Source organism: Chiloscyllium plagiosum, unplaced genomic scaffold, assembly GCF_037043375.1.
Source record: "Chiloscyllium plagiosum isolate Xiang-an unplaced genomic scaffold, Cpla_swu_hap1 HiC_scaffold_4, whole genome shotgun sequence".
Taxonomy (NCBI): domain Eukaryota; kingdom Metazoa; phylum Chordata; class Chondrichthyes; order Orectolobiformes; family Hemiscylliidae; genus Chiloscyllium; species Chiloscyllium plagiosum.
In genome coordinates this window covers 20,112,937-20,130,069 of record NW_028270142.1, presented here as the reverse complement: position 1 = coordinate 20,130,069, position 17,133 = coordinate 20,112,937, and the positions used below count along the sequence as shown (strand labels likewise).

General features: G+C 39.4%; 1 protein-coding gene across 6 annotated transcripts in view; it reads left to right on the top strand.

Annotated features, from left to right (window-relative positions):
- The window catches only part of LOC122549360 (lethal(3)malignant brain tumor-like protein 4), a 312,681-nt gene that overhangs the window by 124,977 nt on the left and 170,571 nt on the right, over positions 1-17,133 (top strand). For all 6 annotated transcript variants that reach the window (XM_043689041.2, XM_087986018.1, XM_087986019.1 and 3 more), the window contains one exon: positions 898-974. In XM_043689041.2, coding sequence (XP_043544976.2) covers positions 898-974 — 77 coding nt within the window. The remainder of the gene's footprint in view (positions 1-897; positions 975-17,133) is intronic.

Here is a 17,133-nt window from a genome sequence, read left to right as displayed (position 1 = left end):
TGTCAAGATAATATTAGAAAATGACAATGCAGAACACCAATGGGTAGTATTTCAAAATTCAAAGGATAAAATATATTTCCCTGAAAGGAAAGTGCAAACGTACATAAGTAACAGTTCATCAATGAATAAAGATAAGGGAACAGCTGAGGTTTCAGAGCGAGACCCACTTTAAGAACATGGGCAGCAGAGTGTGCTGGTTAAATTCAGAGAAGATCTACTTGGCTGATTCCTGGGATGAAAGGGTTGCCTTCTGAGGAAAGGGCCTATACCTATTGGAATTCAGAAGAGTCAGAAGTGATTTTCTCAAAGCGTGTAATGTTCTGAGGGATCTTGACAGGGTAGATGGTCAGAGATGTTTTTCCACATGGGGGAGTCCAGAACCGGAGGCGGGGGAATACCGTTTCAAAATGGAGTTCTTTATTAAGATAGAGATCAGGAGAAATTGCTTCTTCTTGAGGGTTTTAAGTGTTTGGAAACTTATCCCACAGTATGTGGTGGCAGTTGAGTTAATGAATCAAATCAAGACTGATTTCCAGATTTTAGATTGATAAAGGAGCTGAGGGTTATTGCTGCAAGGCAAGAAATTTCGGCCATGCCTCATTAGCCATGCTGTTAACTTTCAGCACATTTCCACTAGTTTAAGTAATATCCAAGCCACTCAAGTCATATGTATAAAAATGCAGTTTTTCTACAATGACAGCTTTACTCTCATTTGTACATATGTATCACTTTGACCTTCCACAACTCACTTCTTCCAGAATTTTGTGTTTACTTTGGAACAGATCTGATTAAGCTACACACCAAATTCTGATGATCTCTGCTGTTTATGTTGGCTTGCTGCATTTAAAAATCATTTAATGTTTTTATTCAATAATATGGTAATTTGTTGTTTGGTAGGTGCGATGCGAGTAGCCCATACATCCATCCAGTGGGCTGGTGTCAGGAACAAGGCAAGACCCTCACACCTCCCCAAGGTGGGTGAGTTAATATGCTTCAGTACAGTTCTCTGAAATCAGGGTAATAATAGACTATAAGAAATGTATAAGCATGTCGGTTGTTCAAACCTTCAAACGTTGTTATTAATGAGGTAATTCCTATAATAGCTACACGCGTAGTTATCCAGGATGACTGCGATGTCTGCAATTTTTCGGAAATTTCCTCTTCATTGAGAAAAGAATGTTCTGTACCACAAATGCTCACAAAAACAACAGAACAAATCAAAATCTCAGTTGCTATTTGGGTGTAAAGTGATACCCATTTTCCAGACTTTGGTAATATTTGATGCAATTCTTGCATCAAAATGAAAATTAAGCAGTTTTCTCATTGATGTCTGTATACCTGCCCCCTCATCATAGCCGAAAGAAGTGGAAAGTGAACTGCTTTCTATGGTTTCCCCATCGCTGACTCTAATTTTGTAAAACCCACAGTTGTACCAGCAGACAATTCATACAGAGCAACAATTATAATAGTAACTTGGTGCAATCAGTTCAACTTCTGTTCACATATAAATAAGGAACGAATGTAAATACTCTCTTAAAGAATGTTGCAAAATGCAGAAAGGCAGTCTCACTCAATTGACCAACCAGCAATGCACAGGCATTGTTTCTTCTTCACCATTTTCTTGTTGTGTGGAATAACATTTCAATATTATGATTTCAAGGGAAATCTGTAAATTGAGACAAGTAATTTAAGCTACCAATTAGTAACTGAAAGACTTGCATCACAAATTATACAATCAAAGGTTCTTTGTATGAAAACTATTACTTTATCAGCATTATGCAAAGCAAGCGCTCAACCTTCCATGTTTCATAAACACTGGAATTTTAAACTCAAACCTTCAACAAATCATTTCACATATGACTTTTATTTCCATTAAGGAGCTCCCCTATACCATACACAATCTTGAAGTTTCTTCACTTCTGGAAACAGTTCAAGTGGTGTCATCAGCTTTTAAAAATTTGCTTTGACCCTCCTTAGTGTTTCTGTTGCTGTCTGTGATATGAAATTTCCTTGCCTTGTTCCACCAGCATCCAGCAAGAGAACACTTCTGAAGTATCTCCTGATTGTAGACAGCTCAGCTCAAGAGTGGGCTTCAATGGTTTCTTACTCAATGGCTCCAACATTGAGAAGCTCCCTTGGACAGTTTTTTTTCTCCTGTACAGATCGTGGCAGACACATTCACTGCTTTGTTCAAAGCTGCTGCCCAGTTGATCCAAACCCAACTGTTTGTCTCTGTGAAAAATCACACAAATAACTCAAATCAATAAACACTATCCCTGCAACCTATCTCCATGGCAATGTGACACACTTAAGGTGTGCCAAATAGAGATTTTAACTAGCGATCTTCAATCCTGTAATCTGGCCTTTTGCTCCAGGAAATGTCAGGATAATTTAAATCCATTATGAAAAAGACAACAGTTGACATGCTTTTTCCATCAGGAAAATCAGAAACAGGTCAACCATTTAAAGTGTTCTTCCTTCCAACTCTGACTTTATTACATAAATGTAGGCCATTGTTTGAATGGTAATTGCGTTAGCTCTGTTTATTAGCCCCTCAAAACACATGTGTCCACTAATGTAACACTTAAAAATTTCAATTCCCAACCATTTTACTTATGGTTGCTTAAATTTATAAAAGAAAATTAAATGTGGTTAGCACCACATTTGGTTAGCACTGTAGCCTTACAGCGCCAGGGACCCGGGTTTGATTCCAGCCTTGGATGACGGTCTGTGTGGAGTTTGCACATTCTCCCCATGTCTCTGTGGGTTTCCTCTGGTTTCCTCCCACAGTTCAAAAATGTGCAGGTCAGGTGGATTGGCTATGCTAAATTGCACATAGTGTTAGGTGCATTAGTTAGAGGGAAATGGGTCTGGATGGGTAACTCTTCGGAGGGTCGGTGTAGACCTGTTGAGCCGAAGGGCCGTTTCCACACTATAAGGAATCTAATTTAATCTCAACTTTCTTTTCCTCTAATTATTTTGCTTTCTGTCCACATTTCAGCTTTCTAACTTGTATTTCTTGGGTTAGACTGTGGTTCTCAGTAAAGAGCCTTAAAACTGATCAGTTAAGGGAACATACCACTACCAATCTTGTTCATACACAGGTTTTCGATTCTCACAGCCAAATAAAATATCATTTTTGACTTTGAGTCGTATCGGAGTGATTGATCAGCCCCTGTGGAAGGGGCAGAAAACAGAGTAGTGACATTGAGAACTGCAGTTCTGGGAAAGATAGACATGGTTTGGGAGGTGACAACATCTTGAAAGACTTTGGGGTGGAAAAGGAGTTGGAAATAGATCACTGGCTTACAAAGATTTTTGAGCAAGGTTTTCAAGGATTTATGTGGCTTCTTTAGATCTGGTAAAGGATTGCGAACTCACGTCCTTACAGGTCAAACCCTTGCAAATCTGCATCCTTTGGATTGAAGAGAATACAAATGAGGTACAGTTCAGAATGAATGACCAGTGTGCCAAAGGCAGATTTGAAGGTGAAGAAAGCAACATCTGAGGAGAGTGGACCATTAAAAACATTGTCTAACATGGGGACCAGGAAAGAGAGTTGGAAAAAGCTTTGGACTTAAGAGGGCACAGATCAGGCCCTTATCAGAAAAAATGACCAGAGTGAGAGTGTATTAGTTTGACTGGGATCAAGGACATCAGATGTAGAGTTGACAGTGCTATTGAGTAAATCTGTAGTGGAAAATGGAGACTAAAGGCCTGTTGGTTGGGATTTTGCAATTTAACAGGAATGGGGTGGAGGGAGTAAGGTTTTCTTCTTGTGGACAACTTGAGCATGGAGAGAGCATGAGGGAAAATAGGAGTGAAAACAGAGAAAAATAAGAGTGCAGGGCTCTGGTATGAGAACATTAGAGAAAATTTGGTCCAGTGAGTTAGTGGAAGGGAGGGAAGTGGCAGCTGGTCTCAGTCTTAGTGACAGTGTTGTAAATAATGTTGGAGGTGAGGGTGAAGATGATAAGTTTCAGGAGATGGTTTGCTTTAGAAAAAAGAAGCAGTAGGCCATGTTTGCACTCCAAGCCGATCCTGGAATAGGGAGCAGTTTTTAACAGGCTGTCGGAGAGTGGGAACTGGCCGTGACTCATGCAGTTGACTCAGATCTGCAATGGATGGCTAAATCGAGCCTACCATATCTTTAAATATCTGCACCCTTTGGATTTAAAAGGGCATAGATCAGGCCCTTAACAGAATAATGACTGGGTGCAAGTATATTACCTTTACTGGGATTGAGGGTATGAGAGGTAGAGTTGAGAGTCCCATTGACTAAACCAGTGGAACAGCAGCAGAAATGTTGTGGAAAATGGAGACCAGTCAGTTGTGATTTTACAATAGTATAACTGCTGAGTTCATGCCCAAACAAGAAATTATGTTTGGTTAAATTTGGCATTATAATAAAAATGTTAAATTATAATTTTGTGTAGCAATGTTCTCCAGTCATGCCAAATGCAATGTCTTAATTTTATGTTTTTGTGCTGGAAAATGTCCTGGAATATGCTTAGCTACTAAAACATATTATCTTCCAAGCTATTTAAGTGAATACTTCTGAATTCATTCTTTAAATTGATTTTTATTTATTCTATTTGTGTATGTATGAGTGGCTATCAATATTTCATCATCAATTTGGAAATGCATGAAAATGTGCACTTAAAATATGCTAACACTGAATCATAGAAAATAAAGCATCTGTGAAAGATGGACACTGTTAGCAATGGAATGGTCAGGCTGATACAGTAATATGTATTTCTGAGATTGCAACTGTATAAAAGGGTTGTTTGGGGTGTACCTGATTTCATATGGTTTAATCAAAATGTAACCAATTTTAATGCACATTGTGAAAACTTAACACGGTTTCATGTACAAATAGCTGCCAGTGCATATTGATGTTTGACCATAAATGTCACTGCTAGTGTTGCTTCAGTTTTGACAGCTTTGGTGTAAATTTAATTTTGAAATTTTCTTATCCCACACTGTATTTGAAACTTAAAGTTCTCAGTGCTTTTACTTTGTGCATGTGTAATGGAAGAAGAAGATTCTTATTCTTACTATTCTTTACCTGATACCCAATATGCACCTGAAATATTAACTTAGTTTCTCTCTCTCCATATTTGCTGCCTGAATTGCTGAGTACTCGGGCAGTTCTTTTTTAATGTTAACATACCATATAAATTTGATATTTGATAAAGATTTATTAGCCTTACACAAAATGTCATCTTAACATTTTAACCAGATGTAAATGATTTGTTTCAAAAGTTATTTGTTTGAGATCTTGTTTAAAAAGTGAATTAAAAGTCTGATCAATCTTGTTTTAACCATAAATAACATTAAAGCAATGAAATCATAGATTTTTTTAAAGCAAACTTTAAAAAGCCAGGTATTCATAAATTCCATTTACCTGAATCAATTTTAACATTTAAAAATCTCTTCTGTTGAGAGTAATTGTGAAATGCTAAGAAATATTAACCCTAATTTTTTTTTTTCTGTGGATAGATCAGGGTTAGAGGACAAATGGTTCACATTTTTTGCTTCTTCTGTCCCTGCCATTTTAAATCTGCAAATTAATGATTGAAGTTGAAAGACCTCAGGAATAATATTGAATAACCGAACCCAACATCTGGAATGTGTCACCGATGTTTACATTATCTAATTTAAAATGGCCTCAAACTGCATGCAATCAGAGTGTATCTCTGAAACATTTAAGGATAATGAAAGGAGAAGCTTTTGGTGCTTGTTTTTCCTTTGTATGCATGCATTTTGGTACTGGCACAAATTAAATATTTATTATATTATTGCTGTGTAATATTTGTAAGGATAATTCAAATAGAGTTGAACTTGTTCCTTGTGAAAGGCATGCTTGCTTTTATACACAATTAGCTACAGACCGTGTTTAGACACAAGTTAAACTTAGAAAACAGTATACCTGACCACGCTTAATTGCAAACAAACGAGAACCATTTCCCTGTTCATGACATATTTTGTTTTCAAGTAAACTTACCGTTTACTTCAGGTATAGGAATGGGCTTCATCTGAAATGAAAAGTGTGTAGAATGCCTTGATTTTCAAATGTAAATTGTCAGTAAGTGTTGTCAGTGCCTGAACCTCTTTCAAAGCTTCTTGTGATATATTGCTGCAGACAGAAATGACCAAAAATAAACATTTGTCACATAGCTGTAATGTTTAAAATATCAAAATATCAGAAATGTAAATATTTCACAATAGCATCAAGCTGTATGCTTGAATCTTTGGGTAAGTTATTTCTTGAATGCCACAGAGTCATGTAGGCCAGCGTTTATTGCCCATCTCTAATTGCCCAGAGGGCAGTTAAGAGTTAACATATAACTGTGAGTGTGGAGTCACACACAGGCCATCCAGGTGGGGATGACAGTTCCCTTCCCTAAAGGACATTAGTGAACCAGATGTTTTCCGACAATCAACAATAGATTCTTTGGTCATCATTAGACTCTTAATGCTAGATTTTCTTGAATTCAAATGATGCCATCTGCCATGGCAGGATTTGAACCCAGGTACCCAGAATATTACTTGGGTCTCTTGATTCACAATTCAGCAATAATACCAAGTGGCTATCACCTCCCCTATATCTTTGCACAATATACACGAGTAATTTAGTTAACCAAACTAATATGATGCTTTTCTTTGGTTTTCTCTGTCAGTTTTGCTATTCTTTTTGATTATTTGAAGAAAATCAGTGTATATTTTAAAAAATGTGATTTTAGTAAAACTGAGAGGTTTTGTGGAGAAAATGGGAGAACTCAAAGGTTTTAAATATGCCTAATGTACTGATGTGTACTCCTATTGGGATTAATGTCTGTACAAATTAGAAATCTTCCATTAATTACTTCAATATTATTTTGTATCTATGCATATGAAATTTCAGTTATGAATTCTTGTAGGTTTTCATTTAAAATTTTAAATAAAAGCAATTGTTCCCCTACTTCAACATATGAAGCTGGGTGGCAGAGAGAGAATAGATGACAAAGAGAGAAGCAGTGTTCAGACTGATGCTAATTTGGGTTCTTAATTCATTTCCAGAACATAAAAAGTTAATTAACTAAATCTTAAAAAGGTCTCAAACAGGCATTAGCCAGTATGTAAATTTAATTGATATGTAAAACGAAAATTCTCTTCAGCAGTAGCTATAAGATACAGGCATATACCTCAGAACTCATTAGAAAATGTTGAAATCCCTGTGCACAAATATATGTTTGTGAAATAACCCCACAGAGGCCAGTATCCAGTCACCAAGTCACTGATTATTTGCATGTGGAAAGTCCTTGACTCTGACACAGCTTCGTCAGAGTCAGCACCCAGGGTGTCGGAATCTCGAACATTCCTCTTTGTTTTTCCTTCTCTTTTTTTTTCTTCTTTTTTTCTTTTTTAAATATATATTAACCCCTACACTACCACCTAAGTGCGGCAGTGCTTATTTTTTCCCCAGTACCCATGGTGTGTGTGTGCAGGTGTGAGACACAGTGAAAGACACAAAGTGCACGAATCTTTGTTCAAATTCCACCGCCAGGAAGATAGGAAAACACCCGGGTGGCCAGTGACAAACACTGCCCTTCACGTCAAAGGGCAACATTCCTCTTTTTATCTGTCAGCCAGGGCTCCCTGATTGGACCAAGTTAACAGCCCCTATCAGGGAACTCATATTCTTTGAAGTCCACCGAGCTGATCTTGTTATAATCACAACATTTTGAAGTGTCCAAGAACCAGAGACCTTTCCTCTCTTGTCGAATCCGTAGCTTTCAGGTCAGACCACATTTGGAGCATTGTGCACAGTTTTGGGCACCATTCCTTAAGAAGGATGTACTGGCCCTGCTGCGTGTTCAGAGGAGATTCACGAGAATGGTCCCGGGAATGAAGAGCTTCACATATGAGGAACATTTGAAGACTCTGGGTCAATGCTCTTAGAAGGATGAGGGTGGATATAATTCAAACTTAGAGAATACTAAATGGCCTGGACAGAATGGATGTTGAGAAGATGTTTCCATTGGTAGGAGAAACTAGGACCCGAGGGCACAGCTTTAGAATAAAGGGAAGACTTTTTAGAACAGAGATAAGGAGAAACTTCTTCAGCCAGAGAGTGGTGAATCTGTGGAATTCACTGCCACAGAAGGCTGTGGTGACCACATCATTGATTATATTGAAGACTGAGATAGTTAGCCAGAAAAGATCTAAAGAGAAGCTGAGAAGAGCCAGGAGGGAACATGAGAAGTTGTTGGCGGATAGGATCGAGGAAAACACTAAGGCCTCTATAGGTATATCAGGACAAAAAGAATGACTAGAATAAGATTAGGGCCAATCAAAGATAGTAGTGGAAAGTTGTGTGTGGAATCTGAGGACATAGGGGAAACACTTAATTAATACTTTTCATCAGTACTCACAGTGGAAAAGGGCAATGTTAGAATATGGAAATACAGGCTACTAGATTAGTTGGGACTGCGGTTGACAAAGAGATTTTAGCAATTTTGGAAGATCTGAAAATAGATAAGACTCTTAGGGTGGAAGGGATTTGTCCTCGGAAGCCAGGGAGGAGATTGCAGAGCCTTTGGCTTTGATCTTTATGTCGTCATTGTGGACAGGAGTAGCGCCAGAAGACTGGAGGACAGCAAACGTTGTTCCCTTGTTTAAGAAGGGGAATCGGTAATTACGCACCAGTGAACCTTACTTCGGTTGTGGGTAAGGTGTTGGAAAAGGTTATACGAGATAGGATTTATAATCATCTGGAAAGGAATAATTTGATTAGGGATAGTCAACACAGTTTATGAAGGGTATGTCGTGCCTCACTAACCTTATTGAGTTCTTCGAGAAGGTGACAAAGCAGGTGGATGAAGGTAAAGCGGTTGATATGGTGTGTATGGACTTCAGTAAGGTGTTTGATAAGGTTCCACATGGTAGGTTATTGAACAAAATATGGAGTTTCGGGATTGAAGGTGATTAGCAATTTGGATCAGAAATTGGCTAGCTGAAAGAAAACATTGGGCGGGTGGTTGATGGGAAATTCATCCTAGAGCTCAGTTACCAGTGGTGTGCCGCAAGGATCTGTTTTGGGGCCACTGCTGTTGTCACTTCTATAAATGATCCGGATGTGGGCGTGGAAGGTTGGGTTAGTAAATTTTACAGATGGCACTAAGGTAGGCAGAGTTGTGGATAGTGCCAAATGATGTTATGGGTTAAAGAGGGGCATAGATAAGATGCAGAGCTGGGTTGAGAAGTGGCAAATGGAGTTTAATGCAGAAAAATGTGAGGTAGTTCACTTCAGAAAAAGTAACAAGAATGCAGAGTACTGGGCTAAGGGTAAAATCCTTGGCAGTGTAGATGAACAGAGAGATCTTGGTGTCCAGTTGCACAAATCCGTGAAAGTTGCCACTCAGGTTGATAAGGTTGTTAAGAAGGCATGTCGTGTGTTGGCGTTTATTGGTAGGGCGATTGAGCTTTGGAGATTCATGCTTCAACTGTATAAGACACTGATAAGGCCGCACCTGGAGTATTGCGTGCAGATCTGGTCACCGCATTATAGGAAGAATGTGGAAGCTTTGGAAAGGATTCAGAGGAGATTTAGAAGGATTTTGCCTGGTATGGAGGGAAGATCTTCTGAGGAAAGGCTGAGGGAACTGAGGCTGTTCTTATTGGAGAGAAGAAGGTAAGAGGTGACTTAATTGAGACGTGTAAGATAATCAGAAAGTTAGATAGAGTGGACAGTGAAAACCTTTTTCCTCAGATGGTGAAGGCTAACATGAAGGGACATAGCTTTAAATTGAGGGGTGATAGATTTAGGACAGATATCAGGGGTAGTTTCTTCACTCAGAGTAGTAGGGATGTGGAATGACCTGCCTCCAGCAGTAGTAGACTGGCTGAAGTTAAGGGCATTTAAATGGGCATTGGACATACACTATTTTATTATTGTCCATATGTATGTTAGATGGGCATCAGATCAATTTCACAGGTCAGTGCAATATCGAGGACCGAAGGGCCTGTACTGCACTGTAACATTCTATGTTCTATAGGTTCTCGATTGTAAAGGGGATCAAGGGTTATGGGGAGAAAGCGGGAGAATGGTGTTGAGAAACTTATCAGCTGTGATTCAGTGGCAGAGCAGACACAATGAGTTGAATGGCCTAATTTCTGCTCCTATGTCTTATTCTCTTAGTCAGCATGGATTTAGTAAGGAGAGGTCGTGCCTGACAAACCTGTTAGAATTCTTTGGAAAAAATAACAAGGTTAAACCACGGAAACCCAGTGGATGTTATCTACCTAGATTTCCAAAAGGCCTTTGATAAGAAGCCTCACGGGAGGCTGCTGAGTAAGATGAGGGCCCATGGTGTTTGAGGTGAGCTATTGGCATGGATTGAGGATTGGCTGTCTGACAGAAGGCAGAGAGTTGGGGATACAAGGTTCTTTGTCGGAACGGCAGCTGGTGACAATTGGTGTCCCGCAGGGTTCAGTGTTGGGGCCTCAGCTGTTCACTTTATATATAAATGATCTGGATGAAGGGACTGGGGGCATTCTGGCGAAGTTCACCGATGATACAAAGTTAGGTGGACAGGCAGGTAGTACTGAGGAGGTGGGGAGGCTGCAGTAAGATTTAGACAGTTTAGGAGAGTGGTCCAAGAAATGGCTGATGAAATTCAATGTGAGCAAATACGAGTTCTTGCACTTTGGAAAAAAGAATACAGGCCTGGACTATTTTCTAAACAGTGAGAAAATTCATAAAGCTGAAGTATAAAGGGATCTGGGCGTGTTAGTCCAGGATTCTCTAAAGGTTGACTTGCAGGTTGAGTCCGTGGTTAAGAAAGCAAATGTAATGTTGTCATTTATCTCAAGAGGTTTGGAATGTAAAAGCAGCAATGTGCTACTGAGACTTTATAAAGCTCTGGTTAGGCTCCATTTAGAATGCTGTGTCCAATTCTGGGCCCCACACCTCAAGAAGGACATACTAGCACTGGAGCATGTCCAGCGAAGATTCACACGGATGATCCCTGGAATGGTAGCCCTAACATATGATGAACGGCTGAGGATCCTGGGATTGTATTCATTAAGTTTAGAAGGTTGAGGAGAGATCTAATAGAAACTTACAAGATAATGCACGTCCAACAAAGGGTGGATGCTGGGAATTTGTTTCCGTCAGGCGGGGATCTTAGGACCCATGGGGACTGCCTTAGAATTAGAGATGGTCAATTTAGAATGGAAATGAGGAGACATTTCTTCAGCCAGAGGGTGGTGGGCTTGTGAAATTCATTGCCACAGAGCGCAGTGGAGGCTGGAACGTTAAATGTCTTCAAGGCATTGATAAATTCTTGATCTCGCAAGGAATTAAGGGATACGGGGAGAGCGTGGGTAAGTGGTGTTGAAATGCTCATCAGCCATGAATGAATGGTGGAGTTGACTCATTGGGCCGAATGGCCTTACTTTCTATGTCTTATGGTCTTTCCGGCTCTCCCATCTGCTGAAATTTGTCAGGAGTCCATCAATAAATCCAATTCTGTATTCTACCCCCACTTCAGTTCTGCTAAATTTGACATTCCTTCACAGTGTTATTTTTTGATTTCCCATTCACCTAGTTCTAAGCCAAAGAACCATTCACGTCTCTCTGCGCTGCCAGCTCTAGAGTCCCACTCCAGTTCCACTGATCTTTTCCTTCCACTGTTACATATGCTCAGTGTCTTCTCTCCTCCTGCATTGAACTGAAACCCCATTCTCCAATCCACCACAACGGGAAATAACAAGTCGCTACGTCCAGTTGTTTTATTTGATGTGCCAGCTTGCTGTGTACCTTCAGCATGAAAAATACTAAGGGATTTTCTTTTTTAAGGTAAATTGGTGATGGATAATGGATAAAATAACAAGCAGGCACTAAATAGTTTTTTCACAGAATAGTGCAGAGATTTTTAGAGTTTTAACAGTCAAATTCTGATAGCAGTTGGAGAAGACCATGCAACGTACCATTAGGCAGGGGTGTAGTGGTAACACCACAAGGCTGGTAATTTGGAAACTCAGGCTAATGTTCTGGGGTCATAAGTTCGAATCCCAGAGTACCAGATGGTGAGATTTGAATTTGTTCAAGAAAACCATGAATTAAAAATTCACAATGTGGTCTCCTCTACATTGGGGAAATGAAATGCTGACTGGGTGACCACTCTGCCGAGCACCTGCATTGTGTGTGCAAAAATGACCCTGAGTTCCCATTTGCCTGCCCCGTCAATAGGCCGTCGTGCTTCCACACCGACATTGCTGTTGCAAGGCTGGGTATTGTGTTCCATTGAGCAGAGATACAAGTTGGAAGAATAACATCTCATTTTCTGTTTGGGGATCTCTTGGATTCAACATTGAGTTCAACACAAATGGACATTGAGTTCAACACCAATCCTGGCCTGATTCCATCCTTCCATGTTTTTCACCCATCCCACACTCTGTCTTCTAATGTCAGGGGTTGCTTTTAGCACAGTCACGCATTCTCACCTAATCCTTGGCCTACTATCACATTATATGGTTTGCATTTGGTACAGCTCACTCATTTTCTTCTATCCTGACCTCTTTTTATCAATTATTCGGCTTTTCCTCTGTACTGGCCTGCTATCCATAATCTCTGTGTTTACCTAACCCTTTCATATCTTGCTCTCTCTGGACTCCATTTTCACCAATCCTCTTACCTCTCCCCTTCCTCCCAGCCCCTACATTCAAATTCAGCATAAATGTCACTTTTTCCTCACCACTAACAGCTCTGGTGAAGAGTTACCAGACTCGAAACATTAACTCTGCTTTCTTCCCATGGAAGTTGCCAGACCTGTTGAATTTCTCCAGCAATTCCTGTATTTGTCTTAGCCTAATGGCAACTGTGTAACCACTCTAAGTTGTTGTAAAAACCCATCTGGTCCACTAATGTCCTTTAGGGAAAGAAACCTACTGTCCTACATGTGACTCCATACCAACAGCAATGTATTAGATTCTCAACTGCATTCAGGACAGTATGAGATGGGAAACAAATTTCGGCCTGGTCTGTGATGGAATAATTCCAGACCATGGAATAATTTTTAAAAATGTAATTAGTGAACCTAATGTCAAGACTTGCATGAAGAACTGTTTAAAGCATCTCAGTTCTAAGCAATACATCCCTCAGTTTAATAGCACTGGAGCAGTTGCTTTGCTATAAATTAAAAAAAATGTCAATTTCAATTCAAAATTCAAATTATGGTTCTTTGGGCCGAATTTTACTTTTTTTTTGGGCTAAGTCCGAGTTGCGTCATATTTTTGGAGGGATTCTGTTTCTAGGTCCAGTGAGTCGTGTTGCCATAGCTTGCCATACTCACCTCCTGAACTACCTGGCCTTTTCATTACCCTGTCATGTCCCATTTTGAAACCATACATTATTCCCAGAATAGCTTATTCCAATAGTGGTTATTCTAGAATTGATCAGGACCGTTGCACCCATGCCATCTTTAAAAGCCTATTGTGTACCTGGACAGATGACTGGGAAAGCAAGTGGTGAGGATGACACAATGGGACTGCAGAGGGTTATGAATAGGTTAAGTGAGTAGTCAAAATGTTGACAAATGGAATACAATATGGGAAAATATGAATTTATGCACTTTGGCTGGAAGAATAGAGGAGTTGTTATTTAAATAGTGAAAGACTGCAGAAAGCTATGGAACAGAGGCAGTACCTATCCTTGAATCACAAAAAAAACTCAGCTTCCAAGCTCAGCAATAATTGGGAAGGCAAATGAAATGTTGGCTGTTATTTCAAACGAAATGGAGGATGAAAGCAGTGAGGTCGAAATAAAAATGTACCAGGAACTAGCCAGACTAGAGCTGGAATACTGTGAACAATTCTGTACTCTTTATCTAAGGAAAGATAAGCTGGCATCGGAGACAGTCCAGAGAAGGTACACTCGGCTGATACCAAGTAGGAAGAGTCTGTCTTATGAGCAGAGGTTGAGTAGGTTGGTCCTGTACTCATTGGAAGATAGAAGAGTAACAGGTGACCTTAGTGAAGCATAAGTGATTATGAGAGGACTGGATATGGTGAGGTTGTTTTCCATGGATCTGGAGTCACATGCAGAGAGGTTGTTTTTCCTTGTGGGAGAGTCTGGGACCAGATGGCATAATCACAGAATGAGGGATCACACATTGAGGACATTGATGAGAAATAATGTATTCTCTCAGAGTTGCCACAGAGAAGTGTTGGAGTTACACCATTAAGTATATTCAAGGCTGAAATAGGCAGGTTTTTGATCGATAATGGAATTGAGGATTATTGTGGGGAGAGACAGGAAGGTAGAGTTCAGAGTTATCAGATCAGTCATGATCTGTTTGAAAGGCAGAGCAGGATGAGCTGACTGGCCACCTTCTGCTCTTGTGTCTTATGGTCACTGACAGCCTGGAGCTGACCTGCATGGTCCCTGACATTTGCGCCAGAAAAGGGGAAAACACTTCCCTGCTTTGCGGCAGGGACCTGGAGGTCCTACTGAATGCCGTTACCTCCAAAATTTAAGGAAAGATCTGGGCACAGGATGAGAAAGGCACTTTGTCCATGTAAAAATTTGGAGACAGCAAAGAAAACACAGAATGAAATGAAAGTTCTGAAATCAACAAGTATGAGACGCACCACATCAGGAAGAGAATCTGAGAAAAACTGCTTTTGTATTCGCAGTTGTGGGACCATCTTATCTGTAATTTAAAAATTACTACAAATAGATGCTTCATGTTCCCCGTGTTCTACGTGGCACAGAGGTTATGGATTCTAAAAAATAAAATTCTGCATTTTTCTGTATGTAGTAACCATGGATTCAACAACTCATTGCTTTTTAAGTAAACTCATGCAGGTCAGCAGAAGGTGTTCTTGCAGCTTTTAAAAGCTATCTTTTATATAAATCCTTTGACTGCATTATTGATAGATTGCAGAGTTAATCGGAAGTGACTCTTTGACAAGTGCACTATAACCTTGCTGTATATCTGTGTGATATTACTCTTGTGGTTCTGTCTACTGTTTTGAATCAGAAGGGAGCTATTTTTTGACAGAAATCTGTTAATATGAAGTTCAGAAAAATGCATTTGAATTATTGTATCCTGTAGAATATTCAGTTAGAATTTCCACTACAGTTGCTGTGGTTCAAACTTTAGAACGTCAGTTGCTTCAAAAATATATTGCTTTAAATATATTATGCAAATTTTATGTCCAAAATGACGGACCTAAGCTTAATTGGCACTTATCCAGGTATTTTCCAGGTACAAATTTGGCAGATGATCATCCAATTCTGCTCCTCTTGACTCCACCACTGTGTCAAAGGACTGAATTGAACTTTACTGAGCCTCTGCCCTTCAGGTTTGATCCATGCAACCCGAACCCCACACTACCTCCTCTGTCTCAAGAGTGCCTTAAAGGCAAAGCATGTTGTATAGGGGATGAAATTTGGAGCTGAAATATTTGGGCCACCCAAAGAGTCAACAGGATAAACGGTCTCATTGCTGCTGGCTGCTCCTCAGCCGTTTAATGCTGAGTATGCTGTTACTTTGCTCAAGGCAAGTGATCTACCCCATCTTGGGAGAAAGTCTAACCTTCAAGAGCTGATGACCAATCCGATTGCTCGACAGCTCTTTGGCATTGCAGCACTAAATCCAAGTGGTGGTTGCTGCTGGGACTGCAGATAGTCGCAAAGGAAAAGGAGCTGATGGACACAGGGACCTGCCAAAATAGATCCCTTGCTTTGCTCAACCCCAGCTCAGTAAAAGTTGTTGGGTTGTCCAACTGGTATCAGTCTCAATCTGCTGTGGTAAATTATTGGTGGATCAGGATCAGGCCCTTAATTTGCTATAGGTTTCCACTTTGCAACCTAAGTAGACCAAAGACAGACTGGTTGTGTGATATCTCCCCCGCCTCCCATCTTAAAATATTTGACCTTGAAAGTAATGTGGTTCTGAGAATTACAGCATTTTCAGCTCAAACCTCTTGTTGCTAGAAATATCCCTGCTCAAACCAGATTTGCTCCTGAGTTAACTTAAGCCTGCAGAAAAATGGGTATCTTACCAATATGACCTATAAAACTTAAGGCTTAATTGACATGAAATAAAACCAAGAAAATGTGTCATAAACCACTGGTTGGAGATTATACACTGTTAAGGAAATTAAATAGAATTGTTAAAATGTTCTTTTTGGTGGTGCAATGAAGGTACAACTTTTAAATATGTGAATTATTTATTATTCCTGAATTTATGTACGGTAAAGCCCACAAGATTAAGTAGAGAAAGGATAAAATATTGCAAATTCCGGAATTATGGAACTAGAATGAGGTGAAATAATTTCATTAAAATGACAGCATCTGTGGAGTGACTGACTTTGATGATTGATAATAAAGAGAACATGCAATCAATCTCTAGATACTAGAAAATGAATTTGATGAAATATGTAATTTAAGTTAATGAGTCTTATTTTAATACATATTCAGACAATGTTTTGTTCATATCATTGTAAGCAAATATATTAATTGCTTTTGCTTTGAGGACATTGCAGTATTTAATATTTGCCATTTCAAAGAGAGCTTGGTAATGTACCATAAAACTGTTAAATTCAGAAAGTAGATTAATTGGAAATTTCTGCATGTATATTTCTGCGGAGAACTGAAAATATACTGCTTCAAGATGAGAAGGGAAAATAACCATTTGAGACCCCCAATTAGTTACTGTAAATTTGTGGTCACTAGTGATCTAAATAGGCATGAATGAGTAATCAAGGAATTGAGAGTTCAACCTCCACCATTTCACGACATTTTGAACTCAGTTTTTTAAAACGTAAAAATGAGATGTTGTCTGGTGTAAATAAAGTGGGCATGAAGTCTTCTGAAGAAGGAAAATTGCTATGGTTGTCCAGTTTGATTTATACATGAGTTTAATCCCATTTTACAATGTTTATTGATGTATTGACTCATTTATTGTCACGTTTATTCAATGCAAACTACGATTGCCATGAATTGGCACCATTCTCATTAACTTAAAATTAAAAATAAAGAAAGAAAACTTAGGGAGAATCCAACTTTTCCTTCTCCTCTGCTACTGTCCCACTCTGGGTTTCACCGGCCCACACCATGCTGTTGCTAGATATGTCAAG